Below are 19,358 nucleotides of genomic sequence, written 5' to 3'. Positions count from 1 at the left end.
TAGAGCTTTCTTTTGACTCGTAGGACAGGATCTTTGCGCAGGTGACTTTCAAGAATGGGCACAAGTTGGCTCCCCGACGCAAGGAGCTAAACGAATCCAAGGCTACGCCTACGTATTTTCTGTGCCGCGCACGGTAGCAGGATCTTTTTGAACCTGCCCTTTACAACAGGACCGACGTTGCGTTTTTCGAGAATAAGCGCAGGCACCCGTTCCATCTCTGTCCCACACGGCTATTCAGGGCCGTAGTCTACGCAACAGTCGGCCAGACCGACAACGTAAGAGGCGGGAAGCTAGGTTGGCGGCGGCCATTTTGTGTCGGGAGGTCGGAGAAGAAAGACGGCGTTCTCTTTCGCGCCGAGCGGTTCCTGCTTCCATTCGGCCTGCCTGGAGTCTGCGGGAATCGAGCCCTAGCGGGAGAAAGAAGGGATATAGCAGGACAACAACAACCGCGCTCGGGTCCTCTCAGCGCTGGGACTCCGGTCGTCGCTTTGCTTGCCCTCGTAGCCTGGCGCCAGAGGACTTCTTCGGCCTGTGAGGATGCGAGGCTTTGGAGACCGAGGCCGAGACCGCGACCGCGGCGGGTAAGGAAGGCCGGGCCGGGGAAGGGAACGGGGCGGCCTCCTCCGGGGAACCCGAATGTATTGGGCTTCGCGACAGGCAGACAGAAAGCCGCCAGGAGCCGTTTCCCTACGGCGATGCTCCTGCGCTGGGAAATGCTCATGAGCTGCTGGGCCTCTGCCTGCCTCGTCGCTGCCGCACAGGAGACCCGCCACTAGAGGAGAGAGGCCGGAGGGGAAGCGAGCTAGAGGAATTCATGAACACGCTTCTTCGGGGAATAAGTTTATTTGATCTCGGGTGGTAATCCTGAGTAAACATAAGGGGCTACAATGTTTTTAAAAGCTGCTGCGTGTGTGTGTGTTAGCAAAGCTTACTGGTTTTTCACACAGCTGCTCTTGTAATCCAACAGGTGAAGCTTTCTGCATCACCGCAACGGGGGGGGGGTGAAGGAAAGCTTCACCTACTATGTACTGTACTGGCTTCTCTCTTGCCAGGAATTTAACGTTGCAATATGGTTGCTGAATGTAACTAAGCGGATGGAAAATGGCGTTACAATATGGAGTCCAAGGTGGGGACAGGGAGGTGCTTAATGTGGGCCCATGAGGGGTGGAGATCTGGGGTAGGAAATGCGAGGCCTTAGGAGGCGGGAACTACTACTTACAGGCTCCCTGGACAAAGTTCGTTTGTGTTCCTCTTCTCTCCCCTTAACTGATCGGAGGGCAGCAGGCCTCTGAACACATCTTACACCGGTCCCAACTCTCGCAGATTTTATACTTTTTGACCACTTTATTTGATCCCCAACTTCGCATTCCTCCTCTTCCTCTGGGTTAAGGTGGGACACCATATTTCCTCTGACTGCCAGTGTCACTTTTGCAGCAGTAGTAAAGTACTGTAGATTCTAAAGTACAGCTGCATAGGCATAGTGCAATCCTTACCCCAGGGTTAATTTGTTCATATCAGACGGGGTGCTCTATAATAATATGACTGCAACCTAAGCTCAGTTGTGAGAATTTCCTTGTGACTGTATATTGCTTTTGTTCAGTGCCTTGTCATGTTCTTGGGATATTTAAGTGCAAACCTAATTATAGAGTGCATAAACAGATAGCGTATGTATCATTATCAGTACAGTATCATTTTCTTATGTTACTTGAGGAGCATATGCTGCGGTCCTAAGCACATTTGCTTGTTATAAGCCCTGTTCAAATCAAGGAGACAACTTGCAAGTAAATATGCTTTGGATCAGCATTCAGTTTGAAAGAATTGGGATTAGCTGACACAGCTTGTGGTGATACTGAAAATGATACTATAAACACTAATGTGTGTATTACCTGTGGTAGATGCTTTGGTGCTGCTGTCACTGTGCTGCCAATACTGATATTACTAGTCTGATTGAACTGCATGGGGATTGGGTGGCACTGTGGGTTAAACCACAGAGCCTAGGGCTTGCTGATCAGAAGGTCAGTGGTTCGAATCCCCGGGACCGTTACTCGGTCCCAGCTCCTGCCCACCTAGCAGTTTGAAAGCAAGTAGATAAGTAGATAAGTGCAAGTAGATAAATAGGTACTGCTCCAGCGGGAAGGTATACGACGTGGGCGTGCGCTGCTCTGGTTCGCCAGAAGCGGCTTAGTCATGCTGGCCACATGACCCGGAAGCTGTACGCCGGCTCCCTTGGCCAATAAAGCGAGATGAGCACCGCAACCCCAGAGTCGTCTGTGACTGGACCTAATGGTCAGGGGTCCATTTACCTTTACCTTTACCACAGTTTATAGATGTGTGACTTGCTGATTCAGTGTCCGATGATGTGGACAGGCTGCTTGGATGAGTGAAACCGACCACCTGTCTCCTTGATCCTTGCCCATCCTGACTAATAAAAGCGAGCTGGGAAGGGCTGGGCGATGGGCTTTGCGGGGTGGTGAATGCTTCCCTCTGTGAGGGAGTCTTCCCAGACCCGCTGAAAGAAGCGGTCATTAAACCGCTTCTTAAAGAAACATCTTTAGACCCGACCAATATGGCCAACTATTGCCCAGTCTCAAATCTACCATTCTTGGGCAAGGTGATTGAGCGGGTGGTTGCTGAACAACTCCAAGCACACCTGGAGGATGCGGACCACTTGGATCCCTTCCAGTCGGGATTCGGGCCTCATCATGGGACTGAAGCTGCCTTGGTTGCGCTGGTCGATGATCTCCGGCGGGCTAGGAACAAAGGTGAGAGCTGTTTTCTAGTTCTGCTGGATCTCTCAGTGGCCTTTGACACCATTGACCATAACATCCTTCTGGGCCGTCTAGAGGGGTTGGGAGCTGGGGGCACTGTTATACAGTGGTCCCGCTCCTTTCTCCTGGGCTGTGTTCAGAAAGTGGTGGTGGGGGATGAGTGTTCAGACCCCTTGGGTTCTCACTTGTGGGGTGCCTCAGGGTTCCATCCTCTCCCCCATGCTTTTTAATATCTATATGAAGCCGCTGGGAGAGATCATCAGGGGGTTTGGGCTGGGTGTTCATCAGTATGCGGATGATACCCAGCTCTACCTCTCTTTCAAATCAGAACCAGTGAAGGCGGTGAAGGTCCTGTGTGAGTGCCTGGTGGTTGGAGGATGGATGGTGGCTAACAGATTGAGGTTGAATTCTGTCAAGAAAGAAGTACTGTTTTGGGGGGAAAGGGGGCAGGCAGGTGTGGGGGACTCCCTGGTCCTGAATGGGGTAACTGTGCCCCTGAAGGGCAAGGTGCGCAGCCTGGGAGTCATTTTGGACTCACAGCTGTCCATGGAGGCGCAGGTTAATTCTGTGTCCAGGGCAGCTGTCTACCAGCTCCATCTGGTACGCAGGCTGAGACCCTACCTGCCCGCAGGCTGTCTTGCCAGAGTGGTGCATGCTCTGGTTATCTCCCGCTTGGACTACTGCAATGCGCTCTACGTGGGGCTACCTCTGCAATTAATCCAGAATGTGGCAGCTAGACTGGTGACTGGGAGTGGCCGCTGGGACCACATAACGCCCTTCCGTCAGAGGTCAAAGAGATAAACAACTACCTGACATTTAGAAAATACCTGAAGGCAGCCCTGTTTAGGGAAGTTTTTAATCTGTGATATTCTAATGTATTTTAATATTTGTTGGAAGCCGCCCAGAGTGGCCGGGGAGACCCAGCCAGATGGGTGGGGTACAAATAATAAATTATTATTACAGTGGTGCCTCGTAAGACGAAATTAATTCGTTCCGCAAGACTTTTCGTCTTGTGGAAATTTCGTCTTGTGAGGCACCGTTTCCCATAGGAACGCATTAAAATTTAATGTGTTCCTATGGGAAAAAAGTACATGCGCATGTCCACCCAAGAGGGCGGGCGCGATCGGCCCGCGCCCCTTCCTACCGGCACCGGAGCCGTGCCGCGTTTTAAGGCTGCAGCGAGCGAACAGCAGCGCTGCTGTTCGCTTGCTGCAGCTTTAAAACGCGGCACGGCTCCAGCCGGCTTACAGTGGTACTGCGCAAGACGAATTCGTCTGGCGAAGCACGGCCATAGACGAATTCGTCTCGCGAGTCAACCAAAAAATCACAAAACCCTTTCGTTTTGCGAGTTTTTCGTTGTGCGAGGCATTCGTCTTGCGGGGTACCACTGTATTATCATCATCATCATCACCACCACCACTGATACTGAGGTTCCAAACACCCTGGCTTTGCAATCCTAATCCTGTTTACTCAGAAGTAAGGCCCACTATGCTAAATGGGACTTACTTCCAGTAAGTGAGAAAATCTGGAATAAAGTAATTTTTGAGTGTTCCATTGCTCATACAGCTGATAAGCTCTTTGCTTTAGGCAGCCTACACCACAGTCCATATATGCTTAAAAGTAAGTTTTGTTCAGTTAGATTTGCTCCCATATAAGTATTGGTTGCAAACCTTTGCACACTTTGGAGTAAACTCCCCTAAACTCACTAGGACTAGTTTATATGTGAATGTGCTTAATGTTGCACTGTTAGTGTCATAAATGACAGTTAAAATTGTATCCTAGTACATATGCATGTTTCCCATAGCTTCTTGCTAAATTGTGCATAAAATGGTTTGATTATAAATTTCCCTTGTTTTTCATTTTGTTTTCATGTATGGAAAGTTATGCCCTGTTTTGTTAGAAAGTAATGTTAAAAAAACTTGCAAAACATATTTAGAGGTATGTTTAGAATTTTTCAGTGTTTGCTGATAATACTTTCTAGAACATTTAAATTAAAGTAATTGCTTGGAATATTTTTTTGCTGCTTTCCTGCAACAGTAAACAAATTACATATAATAAGCCAGGGGTCGCCATCCAGAATAAAGACAATCCTTGGAATACACATTTTATCAATTCTTGGTGTCTTGAAGCTGAACTGTTGTTGTTGTGTTATTGATAAGCAACAATACTTCTATTGCCCCAAGGTCTCATTTTGTTTATTTGTTGGTTAAGGATATAGTATAGCAAATGGTCAGAGGGGGGAAATGTTGCTTTAATATAACTTCACTGAGATTCAGAGTAAGCCCATTGAAATCAATGTATGTAAGTTCTTAACTCATTGGGTGGGATATCAGTAAGATGAAATAGGTGACACTTTTTCCCATTACAGAAATGTTTTCTTAGCTTAATAATAAAGATGCAAGCATATGTTTGTCAAATACTTTGAAAAATAACTTCAACTGGAATCCCCCTCCCCTCCAGGTTTGGCGGTCCACTTCCTCCTAAAAAATTTGGAAACCCTGGTGAACGTCTCCGTAAGAAGAAATGGGACCTGAATGAATTGCCTAAGTTTGAAAAAAATTTCTATGCTGAACACCCAGAAGTGGCCAGACTCACTCCAGTAAGTTTCATTTGTTCTTCCTTTTGTGCTTGGTATACTTGAAAACTTTCCCAGCTTTAATGCTTCCCATTGAGTGCTAACACATATATGAAAATAACTAGAATTATTTCTGCCAGTAGCTTTGTCAGCCTGCATGTTGGCAGTGGTAATCTTTTCATTCACTTACTGCAATTTATAAAGTTACTTCTATCTTCTCTGTGAGTACACAAGGCTTGTAAAAAAGCCTACAAAAGTATTTTAAGCTACTTGCCCAGACATACTTAAGTTAGTAATTTGTAGCACATCAAATGGCCTAAATGGTAGCAAGAACAAACTTCTGTTTTATATCTGCCCTTCCTGATTACCTGGGTGCCAGTTTTGCCTATGCAAGTCTAACTTGTTATATATGTTTATATAGGTGATTTTACCTTAAAACTGTGGCCTGGATGTTTTTTGAGTTGCAATGTATTTTGTTAAAAATGAACTTCTGGAATAAATTTGGCTTCAAGATAATATTTTCAAACTGTTTTTGCTCCAAGATGATAAAATTATATACTGTACATGGATAATAAAGCTTGCCCAGTATAAGAGGTGGGCTGGCCAGAAACAATTCTCTACTCCCGCAGTAAGCCACAGTTACAAAGTATGGTTTACTGTGACCAAGCAGTATGGTGGTGCATGCTGCTTAAATCCTGCCTGCTCCACTTCTCTGTTTACCAAGCCTGGAGGAAAGTGTTAAATGCAAATCAATTCTTCTGGCTTGTTTCAATCCAAGCACAGAAGACTGTTGTGCTCCAATCTTTGTAGGTGCTGAAGACTTAAAGGTAATTTATACATAGGCAGTGCCCTTTTGGGTAGGAAACCTTTTTTCTTCACTTGTTCTCTGTCAGATGCTGGTTCTGTGGAATTACAGTTTTGTATTATGAATTGGATGCGCTCAAATTGACTATTTTTGTTGATACTGTGTATGTCTTAATTTTTAATATGCAAGTCACCTTGGAAGGAAATCACTTGGAAATGTGGCATATAAATGTTCTGAAATTAAGTTGCTCGAGTGCTCCTTGAAATTATTCACAACTCTTCGAGTTAACCCAGTATGCAAATAAAGCATTTTTAAGGAAACCATCAACCAGATACAAAGCAAGTGGGGAAAATAACTTGCCAGATTCTTTATCTAACCTAAATTGAAATATTGATGCAGATGAGGAGTTAAATTTCTTGATATGGTGTATGTGACTTCCTAGTGTCTCATTTTTGGATTAGTAGCATATTGAACATCTTGCAGTTTGGGCAAAGAATTCACCTCAGAAAACTTTGTTGCTATATAAGACTCTGGATGGTGAATTCAGTGGGATTTGCTTCCTGATAAATGTACTGTATTCAGGAATGCAGCTCTAGAGGTTTTTTGGTGGTTTGTGTGGTTGTTGTTTTTACTACATGGGGTTTGCGATCCCCTGAAGTGGATGCAGTTTTGGACATGAATTCTAGTACCTGCTTAGCTGTACTTTCAATATTTTCTTCATAATGGAACTAATATGGAGAGAAATATTTTATTTTAAAAAACATTCTTATTCCGCCTTTCAGAGGTTAAAAAATGTGTTGTCTATCAGGTAGGATTGTTGGAACATAAAGCTAAATCTGCAGAGCATTTTACTTTAAGTGCAAATGGATGATGATGCACTGATAGAAATGAAGGGATTATCTTCTTCATGACAGCCAGTAATGTTTTTCATAACAATGGAAGGTTATATAATTATTTATTTTCTCAAGATTTATGTGCATTTTTTACTCTAAACAGTATGAGGTTGATGAGCTAAGAAGAAAGAAAGAGATTACAGTTAGAGGATCAGATGTTTGCCCCAAACCTGTGTTTGCCTTCCACCAGTGTAACTTTCCTCGTAAGTATTCTGCTTTGCAGCAGTGGCTAATGGGACATCTTGGATGACATCAGTTTTTGGATGAAAGAGGGTGAAGAATCTGAAACTTCATTGACAGAAATACTGAGGGTGGGAAATCTGCTGAACTGGATATGTTGGGTGAGGTTGAAGGACCAGGTATACAACTTGGAGTTTCTCCCAGACAACTTTAGCTGATTTGCCATTTGCTAGCTGCACCTCTATTTGCCACAGTCATTGATGATTACCTCAAGACTACCGGTAAATTACTGTCATGTACTCTTTCTGGGACTACCTTTGAAACTGTATAAAAATGAATAAATCTTCAGTGCTTGGCCCCAGAATGTGATATTAACATGTAGCATTGGTTAAACTGCACTCTGTGAAAATTTAATTCATGCAGAATATATGCTGTGCTATTTTAATGTATGATTATATTTATGTTTTTAACTTTCAGAATATGTAATGGATGTCTTGATTGACCAGCATTTTACAGAACCAACTCCAATTCAGTGCCAGGGCTTTCCATTGGCCCTTAGTGGTCATGATATGGTGGGCATTGCACAGACTGGCTCTGGAAAAACATTGGCAGTATGTATTTTTCAGTTTTTGTTGAATTATTTTTGTCTCCAAATTCCTTGGGAGGAAAGCACTTACTTTCAATCACAGTGACATTATGCATCATTCATATGAAAAAATAATAGAACAAAGCTGCTCCTCTCCTGTGACTTTGCAAGTTACTTCAGCCGTACACCAAGGCTAAGTGCAGAATTTGGGCATATTTTTCCTTTTATAGTAAACTGTGACCATCTTGTAAAGATAGATAGATATCTAAAATTAAACAAGGATAAGGTAAAGGTGTGATATTTGATTAACTTTTTCACATTTTGTATCATGACACCTAAGCCTGTGCATGTTTACTGAGAAGTATCATAGAATCATAGTCGTAAGGGAGCCTGTGGATCATTCTAGTGAGTCCAGCCCCCTGCAATGCAAGTCTCACTTTGTCCTTTGAGACAAAGGACACTTATCTGGAAGTTATCAGTCTAAAGCAGCAATACTAAGTGCTTATTTGGGCATGGTCCATTGTTGTTAAGTGAAGCTGATGTCATGTAAGTAGATTTAGGCTTTTGTGGTGTATGTTCTTGGAGGGGTTGTAAGAAGTCAGCTGTGTAATGTCGAGTAGCATCACACTGAGGGGAATATTGTCATAGTTCATGAGCCTTTTATTCAGTTGTGCTGTAGCTTACACTAAGCATCCTTCACTTAGCTGATGAAGTACTTTCAGCTTTCTGTATTTGGCTTTCTATGATTACTGTCTTACTGGCAGAAGCATTTGATGTTGCTGATCCTTGCCTCTCTGCACTTGGTTCAGTGACTAAAACTTGAGAGTACAGCAGCTGTACATGTCTGACGATTATGGGAACCATGTTGACCCATTGCAGTATTGGTGTACTGCTCCTTTCACCTCCAGGTTGGCTGTTCTCAGATACATGGAGAGGTGAAAGCTGTAAATCTCACTTTTAACTTAAAATGCATTTGTGAATTGGACAGCTGGTATATCCACTTTGTGTCTTTAAGCAGTATATAGGTAAGATTTGAGAAGTGACTTTCATTTTCATGTCCCTTAATATCTTGATTTATCCCTGTTTCAGTACTTGCTGCCTGCAATTGTTCATATCAACCACCAGCCATACTTGGAAAGAGGGGATGGTCCAATTGTGAGTAAATATTTTTCAGTGCTTTTTTTACATACATTTTATGCTTTATCATATTACATTTCAGTAAATCAAAGAGAGCTGTGAGCTTTGCCTCTGATGTTTAATCACACAGTATTCTTTGATGCCTTCCTTTGCAGTGCTTGGTTTTAGCTCCTACCCGAGAGCTGGCCCAGCAAGTCCAACAGGTAGCCGATGATTATGGTAAATGTTCAAGGCTGAAGAGTACCTGTATATACGGAGGAGCACCCAAAGGTCCTCAAATCAGAGACTTGGAGAGAGGTAATTAACAGTGGGCTCACTTCACGCAGGATGGGTGTAACATACTAATTGTGCAACCCCAATATGTGAATAAAACTTTGTATGGATACCTTCTTGGTAGCATATTTCAATTAATATGTTTAAATTATGTTGGCTGTCTCATAGGTGAATGTATTTTTAATGAAAGTTGATGGGTTTTTTCCCCCTTTCACTTTCTTTCCTCTGTTTCTTCTTTACTAAATTTGTTACAGTAAGCGTGCAACTTACGTACATTTAACTTGTGTGCATTTAGCTTTGTGCTTGACAAAAAAAGAAAAACTCAATTGAAATGGGGTGGGCGTCCTGGAAAAAAAATACTTTGGCAATTCCATCCACCATTGACCACAATGTGTTTTGATGATAAGTGATTTTGGCTTTAGGCCTGGTCCCCGGAACATAACCCCTGCTTATGTTGTGGGCTTACTGTATTTTAAAAATCAATTGAAATATTTATAAAGGCTGAGGAAGTAGAAATTTGAAGCCTTAGGATAAGTCTTACATGAACAGCTTGTGAGCTGTACTAGTGAGGCTTTTCTTTACCATGCAGTCTTTTAAATATTGCCCTGAATTGGAAGATTTCTGTCTGCCTTCATTAAAAAAACAAAAAAAGAGTTGTATGCATAGACTGTGTATAGACTGTTGGCGAAGAATATTGATTGCAAATTTAATGTATGCAGTAGTATCTCTAAACTTCTTTAAGAATCCTAGGCTAAAAGGGCTTCAATTTAACTTGATGCACATAAAAGTGTTGGCTGTGTACATAACGGTTGTATCTTTGAATTCAGTATTTGAATCCTTGGTTAATATTAAGTCCCTTCTATGCTAACTTTCATCCCCACCCCAACTTCATTCCCTGAAGGTGTTGAAATTTGCATTGCTACACCTGGACGTCTAATTGATTTCTTGGAAGCAGGGAAAACTAATCTCCGCCGATGTACATACCTTGTGCTAGATGAAGCTGACAGAATGCTGGATATGGGTTTTGAACCTCAGATTCGTAAAATTGTTGATCAGATACGGGTATGTAAACCTTCACTGTATTAGCTTTCCTTAATCCCCCCCTTTAAAGAATATCACCCAGCTTAACATATATTCTTTCAGCCTGACAGGCAAACTCTAATGTGGAGTGCCACTTGGCCAAAGGAGGTTCGCCAGCTTGCTGAGGATTTCTTGCATGACTATGTCCAGATCAATGTGGGGAACCTGGAGCTGAGTGCCAATCATAATATCCTGCAAATAGTGGACGTGTGCATGGAGAGCGAAAAAGATCACAAGTATGGATGCTGCTGTAGTTCCCTACATTTTCTTGTTAATTAGCCCTCCCCTCTCCCCTTTAAAGTAGCATTATTTAAGTATGCGTCAGGCAATTAGTTATTCAGGCAGACCCTGGAAATGTAACTATATAATGATTTTTATTTGTTTTTATCCTGCCTTTTGGGTCTCAATTGGACTTTCAGAGCAGTTAAAACAGTGCTCCTTGATATGATAGTTCATGTGATTAAGGCCAAAAACCTATAGTTCGTTACTTTAACCATAAAACACCCACTGAGCTAAGCGATTCTTTACTCATCATTTAAATGCTGTGTATAATTAATTTTGAGTGGATTGAATATTCCTGTAAATGATTTGCCTCAAATAATGATATGAAATTAGCTTATTTTTATGTTTATAATTTGTTGTGTGTGTGTGTGTGTGTGTGTTTTATTTTTATTTGAAGACTAATCCAACTGATGGAAGAAATCATGGCTGAAAAAGAGAATAAGACAATTATATTTGTGGAGACAAAAAGACGATGTGATGACCTAACTCGAAGGATGCGTAGAGATGGGTAGGCCTTCTGCTCTTTATTTGAACTGATAATGTTGCAGATGAAAAGCCTTAAAGATGCATAGGGCTTAATTTTGTTGCTGCAAAGATGTTCCTATGTTTAGCTTGCAATGAAATCCAGGTTGCAGAAGGAATGGTGTGGTTGCCTACTTGGAAACTTAATGGATGCTGTACTGTATTTGAGAATCCAGAGTGTACATGTTTTAAAGATGTTCATCAAAACAATTGCCAATAAGATAAAAAGGGAAAACTACTCTTCCAGAATCTGAGGGGATAGGTAGGTTGTTGAAGCAGCTTCAGGCAATGAGATATTAATTAACCACTAGCACTTTAAGTATGACACATAGATAATTGTGTTCTTACTTTGGAAATACACACACAGTAATTGAGTCGTGCAAGTAAAATAATATTGAAGAACATGCTATTGTTCCCCAATGTGTGTTGTTGGCACCCTCACTTGGAACATTCACTGGTGCAGTCTCTAGCTTTTGTAGGGGCACATTGTCCCCCTTTAAACAGTTGAAAACCTTTTGTCTTTGTAGATGGCCAGCTATGTGTATTCATGGAGACAAGAGTCAACCAGAACGAGATTGGGTGCTTAATGGTGAGTAGCAGGAAAAGCTTGCTCATAAGTATAATACAATACAAAATCATAATCTTATTGATCTCATCTATACGCTGAACATGCTTATTTTTAGCTATTTGTTAGTTTCAGTATTGAGTTTGCATTCTTACATGCTTTCATAATGGAAATGCAACAAAACATAAAATTACGTGCATGCTGTCCTAGAGTCGTCGATGTAAAGGTTTCAAGTCTAATTCTGGAACCATGAGAAAGAAAGATCTGTTTCTTATGTGTGGTTTTTGTGACTTATGGCTTTTTTCCTTTCAGAGTTCCGTTCTGGGAAGGCTCCTATCCTCATTGCTACGGATGTTGCATCTCGTGGGCTAGGTTTGTACACATGGGCTTCTCTGCCTGCTTCTCAGGTCGTTTCTTTAGATTTGAAACTTTTTCCAAAGAATTTTAAAGCGTGACTTTCCCCCACATGTGAAATGCCTTTTTTAACATTGATCTTTTTTTTTCTTTCATATTCAAAATCTCTTCCTGCTCCTAACAACAGGCTTTGGTCTGCAGCAAGGCCTAGGCATGACTAATCGATCGCCAGTGGGGAGAAGAGACGTCCAATTACTCAAGCCCAATTGTTCCACACACCCTCTCAATTCCAGCTTCAGCTTTGTTGCTGGATGACTAGGATTGGACTACACCCACTAAGTTCAGAATTACCAGACGGTAGAGCAAACATCTTTTTAAAAATCCCTCTCTGTCCAGATGCATTACTAATGTAATTGCACCTTAGAGACTCACCACTACTATGGAGCACTGTTTCACATACATGAACGTAACTTGTATTTTAACACACAAGCATTGTCCCTCATTTTCCCACCTGGACTGGATTGCTGAGGTTATATAGTAAAAGCTACAAGGGGTTTCTTGTAGTGTGATGTATCTCAGTTTTCTTCAGTGCTGTAAAAATGACTGCTTCCGAATGCTTGGGTAAACAGTCCCGCTTTAATATCTGTATTGTGATTAAGCTCTGCATCTCAATTGGCCAGAAATGTCAGATTCCCTTATATTGTAGATATCTTGGAAATCTGGAAGAGGCCACTCCTGGGAGCTGTTCAGTAGTGTTGAATTTGGTGGACTGGCCCACAGTGGCAGATCTTGTATCCAATCAATGAAAACAATCCCTCAGGTTGTTCAGAGTGACTTTGTTTAAACAGAGAATTTTGTCACTTGAAATGCTTAGTTCCCAAATGTGATAAGCATACTAAAAAAGTTGGTAGCCTTTAATCACATAACCTTCATTCTCAAATGCCATCCCCTAAATTGGAAACACTTCTCTAGAGGTGTTCATATGGATTTCAGTCTCTGTCCTCTGGGGTCATGTCTGGACCTGTGCAGGTAGAACTTGGGCCTGTTAGGAGAAGGGGTGAGGCCAGATTTTTTTTGGCAGTGGTTTTTAAACAGGCTTGCTGTGTGCTGGTAGCTTCTTTGTGCATCTTGCCTAGACACTTAAAATCAGCCCTTATATATATATATTTCCCCAAAACAACTCATTTGGATACTATTTAAGGAAAACAGTCTCCCCGTTCTGCCTTCTCGACTTCACCGAGGCTGGGGGGAAAGGTACCAGAGTCTGTTTCTTGTTACTAAATAACATCTTGGCTTGTTTTGGGGCCCAGAGTTTGCTGCTTAATAATACGTAGCTGGCAAACCTCTGGACGAATTCCTCCAAGTTCCTGGAAAGTGAAGGCTTCTACCTAAAACATAGAACAGGGGCGCGCACTTTTTGGCTGAGTCACCAGGGTTTTTCCTTCTACTCAAAGGAACATTGGTCTCAGAAAACTCCTTCCAGGTAAGTTGAGTCCCCCATAATGGCTTCTTTATGAATAACCCCCAGGAGAGAAGACTTCCCTCTGCACTGTTTTTCATTAAACACTTCACTCTGTTAAAGTCAAATCATTAAATTTCTTTTTGTTTGTTTTCTTTAACAGAAACTTTATCAGCTGCCGATCACTCAGTGCAGGTCTGGGGACATATCTACATTGGTGGTCGAAGCAGCTCTCTAGATGATGCGTGTTTGCTAGTTTCTGCCCCTCCCAATTAAATGCCCAGTCATTTTCCGGGGGCATCTCAGTGTGAATGCATCCCCAGGTAGCCATATTCCTTTCTAGAATGATCAAGAATGGAATCTCTATAATTCCTTGGAAGAAATACTGTGATGAGCACAATTTTACATCAGTGCAAGATAGAATAGTAAGAAATCATTTTACTGCATGTTATCTCCCCTCCCCCACTCAGATAATGTGGCTCTGATACACACCTTTTTAAGGTAGAAATTGACCCCACCTCTTTTCTCTTCCTTCTTGCCCTTCCATGGATTTCCACCAAAATCCAGTCATTGAGAACTTCATTGTTAACTGGCAGTCTCTGCTATCTAACAAGGATATGCGTCCTGGTATTCATTATGGCTACCTAACTAATGGATGTACAGAATGGGATTGGCTGAGGTCCCATAGCCTGCTGTTTGTCAGACTCCAGTTAAATCCTAGCTATGAAGATGTGAATGCACTTGGTGTGTTACCCTGCCCTTACCCAACTCTTGCCCTTTGAGATCTTTGCACCAAGGACCCTAGCTGGAGACTCGCGCTGCCCCCTGTGAAATCTTGCCTTCTCACTTTTTGGTGTGATTCAGGACTTTGGAGTCTGGAAAGATTGAGGAGCCCCCCCTTGGTGTAATAAGAAACAGACGTAATAACCCCTTTGCCACCACTACAACCCACTTTTATTTTTGCCCCTCTCCCCATCCTTTTATTTGAAATTGATGCAGTCTGGGCAATAGATGCAGCCTGACCTTTTGGATGTAATTTTTAGCATCTGCATTTTTGACAGTTGCCCCCTTTAAGCCCTGTGAGGGGACAACAAGCGTTGGAGGACCTGAAACCTTTACGTGAACCCAGGTTCTCAGGCGCTTGACAGCCAAATGGGGCTACAGAGAAGCATCCATGCCAGTTCACAGAGCGAGCGTGTGTGGGGACTTCTCGCTGCCATGGACCCTTGATGCATGCTCCCCGCGCTCCAGTGGTCCCGTGTCAGAAGGCGGAGTTTTCGAAAGGAGGCCGCCAAAAATAAAAGGCAAAGAGACGGGATCGTCTGCAGCGATTTCCCACAGGAGGAGGGAGTGTGCATCGGTCTGGTAACAAAACAGGGAATGTTTCTAATTTTTACGAGAAAAGTCAATCTGTGTTTTATCTTGGATATAATCTGAATATTCTCTGTAAAATGCAGATTTTTTTGTAAGAGCTGTTAAGTTTTAATGTAAATTTGCTCTTTAAAATGTATTGCAATTTTTTTCAAAGCATTACACTAACATTTACTTATTTTCTGCCTTTTGCACCTGTGAACTTTAAAATGTTTCCTCGAAGGTTCTGAATGTTTAAATATTGGGTTATTCCCATTGTTCAAGTTAGCTGCGAGCAGTTTATGCTAGAAATCTCACCAAGATAGTCTTGGTGATATCAAATGTTAGTGTGATACACCTTTTTAAAGGAGAATTAAAATGATCTGAATGTCCATTGGCCAAACTGTACTTCAAATTTAGAACTCGGGTAATTTATAGATACCAGGAAGAGGGGGAATAAAATATCTAAGCTATCAATTTTTTGGGGAAAGCATTTCCCCCCATTTTTGTAATGATTGGAAGGTAAGTGGTTTCAGCGTTGCTGGACTTTGTAGACTTCTCCTAACAGAGTTAAAGGCATGTGGCAGTTCTCTCCTACATCCAGTCCAGTTGCTGTGTCCGTAAAAAGAATGGCACATTTGTTTGATGACATGCTGGTGTAAAGTTGCCTGAATTCCACAAATGAAATGTTTGGAGATTAATATTATGTGTGTGTGTGTTCATAGCATGCCTGCAGCAAAGGATGGATGAATTTTAGAGGAAGAACGAACTGCTTTGACTTGTTGACTTTCTGAACATAAATTATGTCCATGGGCATATATCTCCATTTAGCCTTTCGCTCTGTTGGGAAGAGTCTGTACTGTCTTTATTCTTTACAACTATTAACTTTGTTCTTTTTTCTTGTTACTGTCACCTGCATTTGTGCTCCCCACCTTCTGTTGGCACATCCTTCCACCATATCCTGTCCTCAACCCCTCACTGTGCTTTGGTTGCTTCACAAAGATGTGGAAGACGTCAAGTTTGTGATAAACTACGACTATCCAAACAGCTCGGAGGATTATGTGCACAGAATTGGCCGTACTGCCCGTAGCACCAACAAAGGCACTGCCTATACATTCTTCACACCAGGGAATTTGAAGCAGGCTAGAGAGCTAATAAAAGTCCTAGAGGAAGCCAATCAGGCTATCAATCCCAAACTGATGCAGCTTGTGGACCATAGAGGTGGTGGTGGTGGAGGAGGTAAGAGGCTTCTTTCTACATGTGCGTGTTTTGTTTTTTGCAGTTTCCATATTGGTTGCCTTTAGTTTGCCAGCTACATTTAATCGAATGCTATCCAGCACTGTACCCAATGCCTTGTCTACTGTCCTTTGCCTGGCACCACACTGCTGTGCTAGTTCTGACCTCCAAGATGTGGTTATCTGCAAGGAGCCGTTGTGCATGAGCAACCACTTGCCTCATAGGGCTATCTTGGCAGATAACAACACTTGATGCACGGTCAGTGTGAGGCGAGCCAGAAAGTGTGGCCCTGCTGTGGCATTGCCCTTACATGCAAATGCAAAAAACTCATGTATAAGGTTAAGTGTATAGTGTAAGCTCAGTTGATCTAGAGGGCATTTAAGTAAGCTTGACACCATATTCATTCATCTGTACCACCAGGCGGTCGCTCTCGTTACCGTACGAGCAACACCTCCAACAATCCTAATCTGATGTACCAGGAGGAGTGTGAACGACGGCTCCGGGGTGTTAAAGATGGCCGGAGAGACTCGGGCAGCTTCCGAGACCGTGAACGCGGCGAGAGCTTTGCAAATGGAGCCAACAAGGCCTACGGTGGTGCATATGGGAGTGCAAATTCTGCGTTTGGGTCACAGCAGGGCCAGTATGGCTATGCCCAGGGAGCCTATGGAGCTGCTGCTTACGGTGCAAGTGGCTATGGGGCAGAATATGGTGCCGCTGGCTATGGTGGAGCAAATGCTGCCAATGCCGGGAGAAACTCACAGAGCACAGGCCAACAGCAGTATGCAGGAATGGGCCGTTCCGGCCAGCAGCCTCAGCCTCTCATGTCGCAACAGTTTCCTCAGCCTCCAGGCACTAACGTGATGGGCTATATGGGACAGACTGCCAACTACCAGTATCCACCACCTCCACCACCCCCTCCCCCTGCACGCAAGTGAGACCATTTGGTTTATCGGTGACCAGTCAAGACTTGCAAATAAGAACCTCTTCTCCCCTTTCCCTCACCACTCCTGCCATCCCCATTGTGGTGTTTTCCCTTAATGCAGGTTAGATGTAGAGTTCACTATCGGATACTGTCCATAAACATTGGCCCCAGTCTACATTTCAGATTTTGTTTTTAAAATTAGAGCTGACTGGAAAACTAACTTCTCTTTACATGTTTTGGCCTTGCATGTTAAGAAACCTGAAATGATATTTTTTTCTCACCCCCCCCCAAAAAAAAACCCCTACAGGGCAGATATGTCCCAGCCCAATTGTCATTGTGTCTGAGGCTTGTGTATGAAAACTTGCTGCAGAGAGGAACAAATTATCCATCACATAGACCACAAGAAAGATGTTGTGTAATGCTCCTTAACAGAATATTTGAGATGGTGTAATTTTTGCCTATTAAAATTGAGACTTTCCACAAGGACAATTGAACCCAAGTCCTTGGATTTGACATAGGTGGATTTTGAAAATATAATTAGCTGTTTTGACTCATCTTACAGTTGTTCCAAACCTCTACTCTACAGACAGGAAAAGAACCCATTTAATTTTGGCTAGCATTTTTGCAGCACCTGGATGTCTGATCAACCCTTTGCGTAAGGGATTTAAAGAAAGAGTGTTAGAAAAAGAGTGTTCTTTTCTGTACTTCACCCCAGTTTTCATAACTAAATCATTTCATTCTTAATAGTTAATTGGATTTCTCTGTGGTACTCAAATTACTACCAGCTAGATTTTTCACCCAATGATAATAAAACCTTATGCCTCCCCACCTCAAGTTCCAAATTGCACTTCAGCAGAAAATACTGAGGAAAATTAAGCAGTCACCATTTACTTGGTGTATATGTCCTTAATATTGCTTCTCATTGGGCAGATTTCAGGATCCTGCTGTACTGTGTAAAATGGTTCAGTTTTTCTGTTTCAAATTTTGAAGATTTACGTTAGGCCAAATGTAATCTAACCCCCTCTTTAGTGGGGAGGAGGAAGAGATGGCTAGTAAGTCTTGGAGCTGCATTCACATCCTGATCTGACTAGGGCTTTCCTTGGCTTTTTGAGTGAGTTTCTTCAACTGTCTTTTACACTCAGCTTTTACAGGTAGGTAGCATTTTAGGAAAGGATGGAACTTTAGTAAACAGTTCCATTCAATCTTGTTGATTTTTTTCCCCCAGGCTGAGCAAGGTTGTAGGTTAGTGAGTGGGGAGAGTGGGATATAATTCTTCAAGTACTAAGGCTTATGTCCTGTGACTTATTAGCAGAAGGGTTGACAAGTAGTTGGCTTTTTTAGTGTATCACCTGCCATGTTTAGACAACATGGCAGGAGATCACTTGTGTACTGTACTGATTGAGAGGCATAATATATGTGCTACAGTGTTTTCTGTTATGGGAAATGCATAGTTCAAATAAGTACAACAGCCCAGTTACTTTATTGCAATGTGGGGCTCGTTTATTTTTTAAAAGGGGGCCGTTACATTTGTATTCCTCAGTAGAGAACAGCCCGGGGATCGATAAAAAATTGTGTGTCTGCACACAACATACAGGTAGGTTGTTGGCACAGACTGTGAGAGGGAAAATCGCCAGTTCAAATAGCTCTTGTTTCATTTGACTTCTGTAATTGTACACTGGAGAAATAAGAAGTCTAGTAGTAAGCTTCAATGCTAAAAAGATGAGAAATGAACGTTCATTTAAAAAAACGTATCATGGAATATCTTGTTAGCTCATGCAGAATATTAACAACCATTGAATACTTGGTATGTTCTGGCCATGTCCCACTTGGTGCTGCTTGGTTCCACTTTCCAGCTAAAGAGCCCCGTTGACAAAGCGGTGATTTCCATTGTTTCTCCAGTAAACGTTTGTCAAAATGCCAGTCCAGCATCTTCCCTTCCAAATAAATTACAGTGTGGGCTTTAAGTTGAATGATTTAAACTCTAAACTTTAGAGGCTTTTTGGGTCGGATCAGTGCTCTGTTTCAACCCTTACTGGTATTTGAACACATTCCTGTTGTCTTAACAAAGACTTGAATGGAAGGATTCATAGCTCTGGTATTCAGGCACAGCATACTAAAAAGCTATGTTACTATTAGTTTGTAAATTGTCCTTTTGATACCATCTTGTTTTCTTTTGTAGGTATGAATAAAAATACTTGTCAATAAATACTGAACTCTCTTTCATTTAAAAGGTAGAACCTCATATGCTCTTTTTCCAGTAAGAAATACCTAATTTCTCTATACAACAAGTATAGGAATGAACATTTTATTGTCCATAGTAGGCTGCAATGGATTTGTAGCTGATTGACTGGCTGAACCCAAGGAGTGCTCA

The 19,358-nt window shown here is 42.3% G+C and overlaps 1 protein-coding gene across 1 annotated transcript; it reads left to right on the top strand.

Annotated features, from left to right (window-relative positions):
* The first annotated feature begins 317 nt into the window (after window positions 1-317).
* On the top strand, window positions 318-19,193 carry DDX17 (DEAD-box helicase 17). Its single transcript, XM_033163363.1, has 13 exons — window positions 318-581; window positions 5,229-5,367; window positions 7,145-7,244; window positions 7,699-7,832; window positions 8,897-8,962; window positions 9,100-9,241; window positions 10,119-10,279; window positions 10,361-10,533; window positions 10,977-11,087; window positions 11,629-11,690; window positions 11,979-12,038; window positions 15,832-16,068; window positions 16,486-19,193. The coding sequence occupies exons 1-13, from the start codon at window positions 538-540 to the stop codon at window positions 16,998-17,000; spliced, it is 1,944 nt and encodes a 647-aa protein (XP_033019254.1). The 5' UTR covers window positions 318-537; the 3' UTR covers window positions 17,001-19,193.
* The last annotated feature ends 165 nt before the right edge of the window (window positions 19,194-19,358 follow it).

The sequence above is a fragment of the Lacerta agilis genome, chromosome 10, assembly GCF_009819535.1.
Source record: "Lacerta agilis isolate rLacAgi1 chromosome 10, rLacAgi1.pri, whole genome shotgun sequence".
Taxonomy (NCBI): domain Eukaryota; kingdom Metazoa; phylum Chordata; class Lepidosauria; order Squamata; family Lacertidae; genus Lacerta; species Lacerta agilis.
Note: the sequence above shows the minus strand (reverse complement) of the source record. Positions and strands in the feature narration are given on the sequence as shown.